The 13,127-nt window shown below is 36.4% G+C and overlaps 1 protein-coding gene across 3 annotated transcripts in view; it reads left to right on the top strand.

Moving 5' to 3' along the window:
* Positions 1–13,127, top strand: part of CDK8 (cyclin dependent kinase 8) — a 48,024-nt gene that overhangs the window by 21,396 nt on the left and 13,501 nt on the right. For 2 of the 3 annotated variants that reach the window (XM_063127014.1, XM_063127013.1), the window contains exons 5-9: positions 6,342–6,399; positions 8,697–8,828; positions 9,497–9,640; positions 10,812–10,881; positions 11,759–11,831. In XM_063127014.1, the coding sequence (XP_062983084.1) occupies positions 6,342–6,399; positions 8,697–8,828; positions 9,497–9,640; positions 10,812–10,881; positions 11,759–11,831 (477 nt within the window). The remainder of the gene's footprint in view (positions 1–6,341; positions 6,400–8,696; positions 8,829–9,496; positions 9,641–10,811; positions 10,882–11,758; positions 11,832–13,127) is intronic. The other variant, XM_063127015.1, reaches the window with a different exon arrangement.

The following is a 13,127-nucleotide window of genomic DNA, read 5'->3' as shown; positions in this document are numbered from 1 at the left end:
CAGACCAAATATATCCAAGCTGCTTTTGGGCCAAAGCTTCCATATAAGCAGAGGCAAGTCCTTTGGTTTATTTATTAAAATTGAAGCTTAGGACTAACATGGGAAAAATTACTTTTACCTAGCATTTTTTTAGTCTGTGAAATTTAATTGCCTAGTGAATTCATGTGACCTATTTCCTGTGAACTCTAATCCCATATCAAAGAGACGGCCCTGCGTGCAAGACTGTATGAAGTTTTTAATATTCCGCGTTGCCTCAAGTTGTGTGAGTAAATTGAATAGCTCAATTGGTGGGATCGTTTTCAAAGTAAAAGAATATCTTAAAAACTAAAGACACATTTATTATGGCTTAAGCTTTTGTGGACTGTAGTCCACTTCATCAGATAGATCAAGTATTATTGTTGGGTTACAAAGATAAATATATTTTGTACTTCAATGGGTGTGCTATTTCTATACAGTGTACCATCTTTGTTTTTCCATTAGGCACATTTTGAAAATTGGCAGTGGGAGGAATATATTAAGTATATTCTTAATATACTTCAGAGATTCCTATTTATATGTGATTCCTAATGGAATTATAATTATACTGTAAGAACATGGGTAAAAAAACTGTTTTCTTTGGGTTCTAAACTAAAGCTTTTAATACCTTTTTAAAAACATCTCTCTCTCAACTTAGTTCCGTCCAGTTTTTCTTACTACTCTTTTAAGGTTCTCCAGTGCAATATGTCCTACGTGCAGGCATTCTGCTTTATTAGTAAACCACTACATACCTATGTTTTCGCTGTATGCCATATTAGCCTACCTCTCCATTCATTAGGACATAAGAAGAGCTCTGCTAGATCAGACCAAAACCTATCAGGTAAAGGATTTTGTTCCCACAGATGGAAAACCCACAATTCCTGTGAATCCAAGTTTTTACAGTCTTGTTAAAAGTGCAAGATGAATCTGAAGCTTTCTTTGAAAGAGGGAAACCTTGTGTTGATAACTGTCAGCTCTGTTTTTTAAAGTAATTTCTGGGTGTCAGGCAGAAATGAATAACCTCTTCATTGCAATGACTACTGTGCTCTAAGTTTGTTCACAAGGTCGGAGTTTGTTCACAAATGAGCTTAACCTGATGGGTTGAGAGCTGGAAGCTCCCCAGCTCAATTTTTTCCTCAGCCGTGAACACATTCAAATGGCCTTATACCTGGTCACTTTCTCAGTCATTTTAATTGGGATGTGACCCATCTCCTATAATCATCCATCATTTAAACTAATAGCTAACTTAGGTGCTCAGTTATGATGGCTGTGCAACAATCATGTTGTTTTTATACTTTTTTAAAATGTTTTTTAAATTTTGTATACTTTTAATGTTTACTATTTTTAATTGTTGTAAACCGCCCAGAGAGCTTCGGCTGTGGGGCGGTATATAAATGTAATAAAATAAAATAAATAAATAAAATAAAATGAAGCTACTGAGAACAATAGGGAAAAGCCCATAGTTTGCAAAAGTAGAAAAAAATCTTTTGGGGAGAAAACCCTAAAAGGACAACAACAACAAAACCCACCAAAAAAAAACTACCCCTAAACAAACCAAAAACCACCCACAAAACACTGCAATGAAGTTTGATCATGCTGCATAGCCACAGAACGCTGACACTCCAGGGCTGGGGGAGGGAAGGCGGATTGGATGCATATCCCGAAAAATGGCATGGTGGTGCCCTGAACCAGAGTAGTCCACATGGCAATATTTTGTTTCACATTTCACTTGTAAATTCCTAAAAGAGAACTGAAGGTGGTAAGCAAAAAGTGGAGGAAGAAGTGCCATTTGTGTCTATGGGGATCTACTCTCCCTTCTGAAACTGTGCTTTGTTCCTACTGTCATTTTGAGACAGCCACTCCTGCTGGAAAACATTTGGTTTGTTTTTTCTAGCAGTTGCCACAATGGGGCACTTCCACTTGCTTCCAGCTTCTAACATACATACAATAGCTACCTGTGCATGGCGGTCCTGGCTACCAGAAGGCTCTAGGTATTGACCAGGTGGTTGCAGGTCAAAGGTATATTGAAATGCTGTCTTTTGATGGATTTTGTTTTTTCGTTTGTATTTTCAGCAATTGATTTGTTTAATATAGCAATAGAATAGCTTCTACTTTAATTGTCTCTTGTGGATGTAGATTGATTAAATTGGAAGTCTTCGTGGTGGTCCCGTACTTGTGGAACTCCCTCCCAAGGGATTTACATTTGGCTCCTTCAGTATCAGCTTTTAAATGAGCATTGAAAACCATTTTTTGCTCTGCTTTTTAGTTAAATGTCTTGCGTTTATACTATTGCTAACTTGGTTTAAAATTGTTTGGAATTTTTTACTAGACTTGCTGTGCTGGATTATAGCAGAGTTTTAGATTGCTAATTTAGTTTTACAATCTTAATGAACTGATTTTAGCTGTATTTTGTGTTAACTTCTTATGCAAGCCACCTTGGGAGGGCTCACAAAATAAGAATCATAAAACCACATGAAAACAATTCATTCCAAAATCAGCAATGAATTAGCAACAGTGTTAAAATTACACTGAATGATGCTGGCTTGAGCTCTAAAGTTAGATATAAACAACCAAGTCTTTAGTGGCCATTTAAAAATAGTCAATTAGATAGCCATGTCTCTTCCATAGGAAGTGCACCTATTTCACACTGAGAAGGCCCTGTCTCTTGTGTGCCATGAACCTGGTGGCTAAGATTAAGGGCCAGGCAGGCTCATATATTGTAGGTACTGGAGGTCCATTAAATAACCCAATCCTAAGCCATTTAAAGGTAACCATCAGCACTTTGGCAACCAGCACAGCTGGTCCAGAATCATTATTATATGCTCTGAATGCTTGACCCCCACAAATAACTGGACAGCTGCATTCTGCCCTTGCTGAAGCTTCTGGACCGTCTTCAAGAACAGATCTATGTAGACAACATCGTAGTAGTCTAGTCTAGATGTAACCAGGGCATAAATGTGGCAGCACATGCATTATCTATGTAAGTGCACAGCTGGCAAATCACCTGAAGCTGATAAATAGAGTTTCTGGCCACCAGTGGCATCTGCACTTCCATAGATATTGCCAAACCCAAGAAAAAGACCAGGCTGCATATCTGTTCCTTCAGGGGAAGTGAAACCATATCCAATATACATCAACACACCTCCATCCAGATTAGCAGATTTGCCAACCCCTCAGTATTTCCATTTTATCAAGATTAAGTTTCAGATTATTTGTTCTCATCAATTTCAAAAACTATCTACAGAAACCCATTTAAAGCTTTGTCAGCCTTCCTGGGACTAGTTGACGGGAATGAGAAGTAGAGCTATGTGACATGCACATATTGATGATACTTTAGCCCAGTCCTCCAGTTGGCTTCTCCCGACATCTTTGTGTTAAAAAGTATGGGGAGCAAGACTTAATGGTTGTACTCCCCTTATCCGCCACAAAGGTCATCCACAAGGGCAACCAAAACTGTTTCTGTCCCAAAACCAGATAAAAAAAAAACAGATTTGAATGGATACAGTTATTGGTAATAAATGTATGAAATGTTTGAATATTTGGTCAAATCTTATTTACTCATTTAAATTTTGGTTAATTGGGCATGACCTCAGTGGGTGGGCAACTTATTTTTTAAAAAAAATAATTTTATTTGAATAATCATTCAAATAGTGAATTATTGTATTTCAAACTGTATAGGCTGTGTTTGACAAGTTTAAAGGGGGATGTTAAAATCCTGATATGGTGAAAGCGGAATGGAATCTCAGTATGATTATAGATCTGACTTGAAAGTTACAGACAGTGGTAAAATGCTGCATCTACATTTACATTTAAAAGATTAAAAGGAATGTTATCTGAAATTGTCAGGTTAGAAAATCATTGATAAAAAATTTGAGATTAGTTAACTGTAAAATGAAATGAAAATTGGAAAGTAAATTGGATGCTCTGGAAAACAAACCTTTTATCTATGAAAGATGTAATAAAACAACAAAAGGAATTAGGTGACAAATTGGCTATGCAAAAGCAATTATTAAATAAGTTAACTAAGTTAAACACTTTGTAGAGAAATCCTGGCAAAATAATTTGATGTGGGGTGGGAGCAAATTCATTCTTATGGGAATGAAGCAATAAGCCCTTCTCAAGTATCTCCAGTGATGAGGTAACCTTGCACATTGTCACACTGCATTGTGGTTCAGATTATTACTGGATCAAGATCATACAAATTCAGCAGAAAATCTTTGTACTTTTTCCTCTCCAGCCTCCATATATGGCTTTTCTCATTCATACTTGTACATGTGGAAGAGAGACTTGGAAAAATATTTCATTTTCAGTAGTTTATGAAATAAGAAGACATGATGTTCTTGTCTTTCTTAAAGCCTTATTTATTTGGGACCTATTTAAGATTTATAGCCTACCCTATTCTAGCTGTTCAGGTGCTTACTTGAACTTTACCACTCAAAATGCTTTTCTAGGAAGGCTTTTATGGTTTTGATTGGACTCTACAGTGTTTTGTCATGCAACTATTCAAAGATTTATAGTTGAATTATATGGATTTAAAATAAAAGTCTGAGCATTTTTTATTTCTTAGTTGGTTGTAACTCCACTTATTCCTCAGTTCGCACAGTAAGCCATGCAGTCCAAAGTAGGGATAAGAGTGATTGTTGGCATATTTTGCCTGGCTATTAGGAACTGAAAAAGTAAGTAGCCAGCCTCATAATTGATTTAGTCACTGGTTTGTTGTTCATTTAACTCTGAGTTGTTGTTCGGTTAACCCATGAAACCCAGGAATGGGGTGTTCCCAGATTGCTAATTCAAAGTGGAAACAACAAGCACACAGCTGGTGCACTCCACTCGTCCCCACAATTCCTGGGTTAAGCAACCCAGGAATTGTTGCCGGGTCACTTTAACTGGGTCGTTAAGTAATGGGTCATTAAGTAATGAAAGCACACTAGTATGCAACCATAAGCAAGTTGTCCCATTTAGACCAAAGAGAATTCTGCATATTCTTCTGTGATTTGTTCATATTGCACGAATCACTAGCAGAGTCAAATGGTCTAATAGTACCACATGGTAGTTCCTGCGTTTTTCTTAATTAGGAGCATACATCTTGCTGAAATTGCATTATAGCCCCTTTTAAACCTGTCCAGAATCAGGTGTATCCTATTTCAAATCTGTTGTTCATTAATTTTTTACACATTTATGGTGTTCTTGTAATGAAACTGGATTACATCTGTTCCTATCAAAAGTGTTTTAATTCATCCATCAAAGCTTCCTTTAAGTACTTTTATCTAACATGTTATGATACCTTAAAGTCCACAGATATGTGGTCACATAATAGTTTCATGTTGTGGGAATACTTGTGGGGGTGGGCAGGGGGATCCCTTTGTGCATACACACAAATTATAGCCTACTCTTCAAAGTGTTGTGCTCTGAGCAGTTGATGCCAAATTTTCTCAGAAGAGCAGTAGTAGTAATTTCTTCTTGAAACTGGTTTGAGACAGACAAAATAACTCAAGCTGGATATATACTACTCTATTTAGACTGTCTGTGATTCAATACTACATTCTGTTTGTAAAGGTTATAAACATAAGAAAATAGCAATATAGTACTAGTATGGCTCTAGCATTTCAAAAATAATTATACAAGCTTTTTACGTCACACTTAAAAGAATTTCTAAAGAAAGCTACTGTTAAGGAGAATGCATTGTGTGCAAATGAAGAGATGACAACAACAACAACAACAACAACAACAACAACGGGACAAGAAAAAGAAATCCATGCAGCAATCCTTTAAAATTCAGACAAGGATCTGTGATTCTCAAAATATAGCAAAGGGGAGGCTGATGAAAGTCTGTATTTATAACAGGGGCTAAATTGACATTCAGCTTGAAGTTTAAACTAGATATATTTTGCCTAATTTCAGAATAAGCATCTGCTTTTGTATAGAATTTAAATCTTTGAGCAAATGATATTTACAATATTTTTGGAAGATATGCAAAATGTGTGGTAGATTGCTTTCTGTATTTGGCTAGTGTTGGAAGTTCAAAAGGCAGGGAGAAACCACCCCCACCCCCCAATTTGTGAGTTCTGGAATGCAACTGCTCAAACTCATCAGAGGGTCACAATGAAGGGAGTTATTGTAAGGAAGCTTTTTAAGAGGGAGAAAATTGGCAAAGATATTTATTTGGCTGCTTGTATGGCCTAAAACATTAATTATTTGCAGGCACTATCAGTATAATATTCCACTGCATTTTGATTTAAAATTGGAAAAATAAAGCTGCTAATTTCAGGCACAAATGTTTAGGTTTATCTTGGTATATGTGTTGTGTATTTATTTTTTTTCCACAGAAACCTGCTAATATTTTAGTTATGGGTGAAGGTCCTGAGCGAGGAAGAGTAAAAATTGGTATGTTTATATCTTTGATAAGTCCCAGTGTAGCATTTAAGACAGAATGTTCTAAAGGTGTGGTTGAGTAGGTCAATACTATTAACGCTTGCTGGGTCACAGGTGAAACCTTATCAAATAAAAACATCTGTTAAAGCTGGACAAATAAGATAGTTTGAAGGGATGGAGAAAAAGGGAGAATCTAACGTTGCCCCCCCCTTTACTAAAAATGTCATGTTGTCATAAGTGGTGTGTACTGTAAATACTAAATAATAAAATGAACATTAGTGACAGTTGTATAAAGTACTGTTGAGAGAGGGATTAGGTCCTCAGGAATAGGAAGCAAAGGGAAAAGCTCATAGGCATCCATTGAAGGAAATGTACAAAACAGCCTAGAAGCCATAGACATTGGGCATATTTTTATTGTGGGAACTCTTTGTAACGTATTCTATAAAAAGGCTCTTTAGAAATAATTAAACCTAAATCTAATGTAATAGTAAAATCCATATCATGATATGACCCCACATGTCATTGATGCACGTTGGTGTCCTCAGGACATAAGTGTGGCTATGCACCAGGAAACGCCTAATTTGTATCCTGGATTTTTCAGCTAATACAGCCAGCAGTCAATATTGAATGTTTGAAAGTGTTTCTTTTCCCTTCTTTCTGACTCACTTTCCAGGATGACTTACTTTGTAATTTACATAGAATTCTGTAGTTACACGTTTTTTGGTTGTATGAGACTGTTGATCAACAGTCTGCTAAAAGCAGAATTTTGTGTTCATTGCTGGCCCTATACTATTTGAAGTCAATGTTTGAAGTCAATGGCTGGATTTTGCACAACACGAGGGTAGTTAATAAGCCATGGTGGCTTGTTAATCACCCCCGTGGACACTAGTCGTGTGCCAGCGCATTTCCCTAATTATCCTCACCAGGCATGGGTTGTTGTGACATCCAAACCCAGCAAGGGTGGGTAGCTGGGGTGGTTAATAAGCCCCCCCCAACCCCCTACAGTCTGTTGTAGGGTTGCTGGAAATTGACCACCCACTCAATGTGCAAGCAGTAGCTATTTACAACATTTTATTGTTGGATTTGAAAGATCCCTTCTTCCAATCTGCTTGAGCCATCCAGTACCAATAATAGCAAGATTTGACTATCAAAATTACAATAAAAACTTTTAAAATTTTATTTTGACAAAAAATAAAAATGTTGGTCTTCCACTGTTCAAACATTGAGGGTTTTTTGTTTTGTTTTTTAAGACAACAGTGTTTATATTCAAAACCACCATACTTTTTCCCTTATGGAGCAATAGAGGATGTATCAGTGTGGTTGTTTTTCCTCTAGCAGCACAAAGTTTATCTTCTAATATAGAAAATTTTAGTTGTTTAACTTCTAAAATGAAGCGTAACAACATTTTAAATAGGGCTGTGTATGCTTTCAGCTTGTAGAGCTAAGTGAACGGAGTTTATCTCTGGTGATAATATGAGGGCTACAACCTTGCTCTTTAAAACACTTAAGCTTCACATTCTTAAAGCTACTGAATTCCATGTATGCCCTACAACTGCAACCTCAATTTCTCATGTCTGCTAGAATTTGTGAATTAAGTGGCATTATGTTTGCACCTATGCAGTTAAATAGTAATAGCTTTACTATAGAAGTGAACTACTTCACAGCTGGAGTAACCTGTTGCTGTATAAGAGTGTAGGTGCAAACCCACTCTTGGTTTAATATGGTAAGTTCTTCCAAGTGGATGAGAACTGTTGAGGGGCGAAAGTACAGCAGGAATTGAGGATTCCTCCCATCTTGATCTGAAGAAAATGCAGCTACAGTTGTCAACAGCCTCTATTAAGACATTACTTGAATTAATTTTCTGTGTTAATAGAGATGGAAATCTACTAGCTGCCTGGGTTCCTAAGAATTGAGCTTTATTTTTTTGTCAGATTACTAATATGACTCTTATGGATTAGAAATATTTTCAGCCTAATCTTCACCGATTTTGCTTCTTCACATACAAACGCACGCACACACACACACATTTTTAAATCTTCATGCCATTTTCCAGTAGGCTGGACTCCAGTTTTCCCAACTTTATTAGGACTGATCAGCTTTGATTCAGAACATTGGTGAATCCTGCATGATCAAGGGTTAGTTAACTATGATTTAATAATACTGCACTTTTGGTACAGTGCTTTAAAATAAGCTCAGTAGGAGCTTTTAAACATTAGACTTGACCACTGCATTACATTTGAGCTTAATCAATTAATAGCAAGCAGACAACATTCTAAAATTTAAAGCATCTTTCCCTCCTCCTTTTACAGCTGACATGGGCTTTGCCCGACTATTTAATTCACCTTTGAAGCCTTTAGCTGATTTGGATCCAGTAGTTGTAACATTCTGGTATCGAGCTCCAGAATTACTGCTTGGAGCAAGACATTATACCAAAGCTATTGGTGAGTAATACACTGTTTACTTGATCTATCAAAATTGCATATTTAAATTCCAGTTTTACCCGATACGACTTTGTTGACTGCTTCATATATGCAGAAAATATCTGCTTTTGTATTTCAGAGTTTTAGTAAAGCATTGTGAGTTTCAGTATGGAAGAAAAGTGTTACATTGAATCTTATTTCTTCTATATGATGTATCTTCCATAACCTTTATTACTTGCCATTATTCTGCATAAAATGCTTAAGTAACAAAAACTCTATTGAATTCACTGATCCTTCCACTAATTAGATAAGAAATGTTTGTTTATTTATTTAATTAATTTATGTACCATTTACAATATTTCGAATGCTCGTAATGTTTCGTGGCTATGATTGATTTGTATTACTGAACAGTGCGCAAGCAGACTTACCGATACAGATTTTTCGATCCAGACTTGCGCAAGTAGAGTCTCATGCTAGGTGCTTCCACTTTTAAATGTATACTTCGATGACTGTACTAAAATTCATTATGGTTATGTCTGGAATTGTGATATACTATATTTGATCAAAGAGAACTTTGAAAAGTAGAATTGTTTTGCTTTAAGAGGCCATCTGTAATCTGGTGTTTCTCAGACTGTGCTTTCTCCTTTTAGAAAAGCCTATTTGATTTTCCCCCCTCCTTTTTTGTAAAGATATATGGGCTATAGGGTGTATATTTGCAGAGCTGCTAACATCGGAGCCAATATTCCACTGCCGACAAGAGGATATAAAAACTAGTAATCCATATCATCATGATCAGCTGGACAGAATATTCAATGTAATGGGATTTCCTGCAGGTATATATTCTATTTCTATCATTAGTCACTATCAAATCAGTAGTGCAAATAATATGATGGTCAAAACAATACAATTGTATAAATATCTTTAATGCATTGTAAAAGGTGGGTTTGAAACAAAATCCAAGCTGCAATATAATATAACTTCATATTTTAAAAATAATAATAGTTCTTACATTCAGCATTTCTCATGTAGTTAATTTGTCTTCAATGTGTCTTATTTATTTATTTATTTGATATGTACCTCTCCAGGAAATTCACACTCACCGTGGCTTACAATTATAGTTGAATAAAAACATAATTAAAACAATAATAAAACAAGTACATTTAAAAGTACAATTAAAACATAACGATAAAAACAGCACCCAGCCTTACCCTGCTAGACTGTGACTGCCTAACTACGGCCATCACTACCGCTTTTTCTTGGTTTTTAAAAGCTTTTTTAAGAAGACAGAAGTGTATAAAGATGCAGGAGTGGAGGAGGAAGAGAGGTTGACCAAAAGAGAAACATCAAAGGAAGAGCTTCACAGACCTGTGTTGAAGGCTGGGGTTAAATGTGGGTCCCAGGTCTGAAAAGATCAAAGGCTACTGAAATGGTTGTATAATCACTTTAGATGATTGACCTTCCTTGCACTATTTGCTGAAATGATTGTAGGCTTGAAAAAATCCTCAGCAGCTATTATTCTACATATTTCAATGGCTATGTAGATGGTATTACCCCAGCTTTCAAAGAACACAAAGTGATCTCTTTCTATTGTTGGTTTCTTATTGTCTTGAAATTATAATCTAGGAGGTTGAAAGTATCCTTTCAGTATCCGTATTAGCTTTAATTCTTTGTTTAAAAATGAATACAGCAGCTTGTTAGGGGAACCAGATTAGATTGAAATGTAAAGCAATGTGGACTTTTTCAGGTATTTTGTTTTTTATAGCAAAACAAATCAATTTAATTTATAGCTATGTATCAAATAGATACCTCTTTGGGAATTCTGATTTAGTGTTACTGAAAACTATGGGAGAAGAATCCCACCCACCTCTCAGGTTCATCAAGAGTGTACAGAAAGCAAAGTTAGACAGATGCAGAGGAGAGAGATAATAGTTTTGAATATGCAAGTGATGATTTCCTGTTCTATATGTAAAGAAAGATGAAATTATACTAATATTCACTTCATAGATAAAGATTGGGAAGATATTAAAAAGATGCCCGAACATTCAACGTTAATGAAAGATTTCCGAAGAAACACGTAAGTTTTGCAAAAAATCTTCTGAGAAATTGTAATGTTACCTACAGTATCAAGAGCTCACACAATAGCTTTGGCTACTGAATAGTACAGTGCAGAAATGTAATTAAAAAAATAAGACTGAGAACTTGAACAGGAATTGATATTTCACTTGGTACTAGGCTTTTGCGGACATACGTATTGAGTGCTGTGCTGCTTTTGCAAAAGCCCAGTAGAAAGTGAGCAGAGGATTGGTAGGGGGCACGTAACTAGAAAGGAGTCTCTGTAGACCATAAATAATGGCTGGCTTCTAAGCCAACCCAAAATGTATGGCTCCCTGTGCATCATGCCCTACAGGTGTTGAGAAGCTGTTCAAGACAAACAATGACTGCCGTTTTGCTTATTGTCTGGATAATTTTGAAGCCATAGCATACAGTACATGTAAAATTACTATGGCCTAGCTAAAGAGAATCTGTTACATTAAAATTACATTTCTTTAGCTTCCAGGTGTAAAGTTGAAAGGATTGCCTTTTAATGGTTTTAAAAACCCATTATGAAACTCTTCTAACTACTAGAAATGTGTGTCTAATATTGTACAAGAGAGATACTGAATGACTGATTGCTAATAGTTTTTCACAGCTTTTATCCCTTGATATTAAAACCAGATCTGTGGTAATGGGAACTAATTTCCATGTAGCATATATAAAATGAGTGTCTGGCCTCAGGCTGCTTCCTCACAGTGCTGGCATGATTTCGAATCACAGATGGACCAGAACAGTTCAGAACAATTAAGTTCTTTAGGGTGACAAGATCCTGTTAGTTCTGTAATACTCACTAGAATCACACTTTCTGTTCAGTTTCATACAAAGGATATTTGTAATAAATCATTGTTTTTTTTCAGGTATACCAACTGCAGCCTTATCAAATATATGGAAAAACATAAAGTTAAGCCAGATAGTAAAGCATTCCATTTGGTAAGCTTCTTGATAGTATCTAATTTCTCACTAGTGAATACTTCCTGTTTCTAAAAGCATTAATTTGCGTTCCTTAAAGTGCTTTCCATTGTATTTCTGCACAAAAACATTTATTGTAGATTTTTTGTGAACTTTTCTATTTTATAACAATACATGTCCAGAAAAAGTGACTAAAATCCTAAAATCTAATTTGAAGAGTTATCTTTTTCTGAGTACTAGGAATTAAATGGGACTAGATTATCTGAAGGAATCAATGAGAAATTAATTCTTCAGATGCACCTACTGAGCATCTATGCAGCATGTATGGTGGCTACAAATTCAATTTATCCTTTAACATGTTCCTCTTAACACCTTAGTAGCCAAGCTAGCTCCTATTTTTATCAAGAAGCTGCTGTATTTTTTTTTCTTCCTTTACCTAGCATGATGCGTTCTGACTGCATTACTGCTAGGAAAGGGAAACCTGGGGCTGAATCCAGTGCTGCCTAGCCACTGTCAGAGCTCACCCATAACTCTTGCAGAACCGCGATTTAGCGGTTCCGGAGGCAAGCCCCCCCCCCCCCCATATAAGTGTTTCCGTTCATTTCAGGGCTTGCCTCTTGAAGTGCTAAATCATAGAGACTGATTGCACACCAGAAGTGACGGGGCTGGACGCACACAGACCAGAATCGGCAGCCAGCTTCACCAGTGGCTGGGCACTGTTGGATTCTGCCCCTGGGACTAGGCATGCTAGTGAGAAAGTTCCTCTTCTTGCTTGCTTGCTGAGTCTGTTCCTCCGACTGAGATGTTTGAAAAAGTGTGGAGGACAACAATGGGATAAGTGAGTTGGCAGTTATGGGTGAGTGTGTCAGATTTATCATATTGCAAGCCTTGGAACATGGGTAACTTAAGTGTTACTTCAATGGTACATTTATGTTTGTATGTGCTTCAGAACCATATGACATTTAATTTAATGTTGGCTTAACAACTTTATTGTAAATCAGCTGCACACTCTTATTTTTAAAGGGCACTCAAACAGCCATAAAACCCCACAGTAAGAACTTCTGACTTCTCCAAGTAGGCTTAAAGAACAAATCTAATGGAAATGTTATGAAGAGGCTTATACTATCCTAGGGAGCATATGGAAACTTACTTTTTAAATTCTTATTGTGGAAAATAGAGTCCAAAAGCTTGAGGTGGCAACTAGTGGCTGGGAGTAATGTATAAATTGGATGGAGTGATAAAGGAAATGATTTTGTGCTTGGCATTTAATGATGGAAGGTTAGCAATTTTAGGAAGCAATGTTGTTCTTAAAGCCAC

The sequence above is a fragment of the Elgaria multicarinata genome, chromosome 5 (genome assembly GCF_023053635.1).
Source record: "Elgaria multicarinata webbii isolate HBS135686 ecotype San Diego chromosome 5, rElgMul1.1.pri, whole genome shotgun sequence".
Taxonomy (NCBI): Eukaryota; Metazoa; Chordata; class Lepidosauria; order Squamata; family Anguidae; genus Elgaria; species Elgaria multicarinata.
The sequence above is the reverse complement of the archived record's forward strand: the minus strand, read 5'-3'. Positions and strand labels throughout refer to the sequence as shown.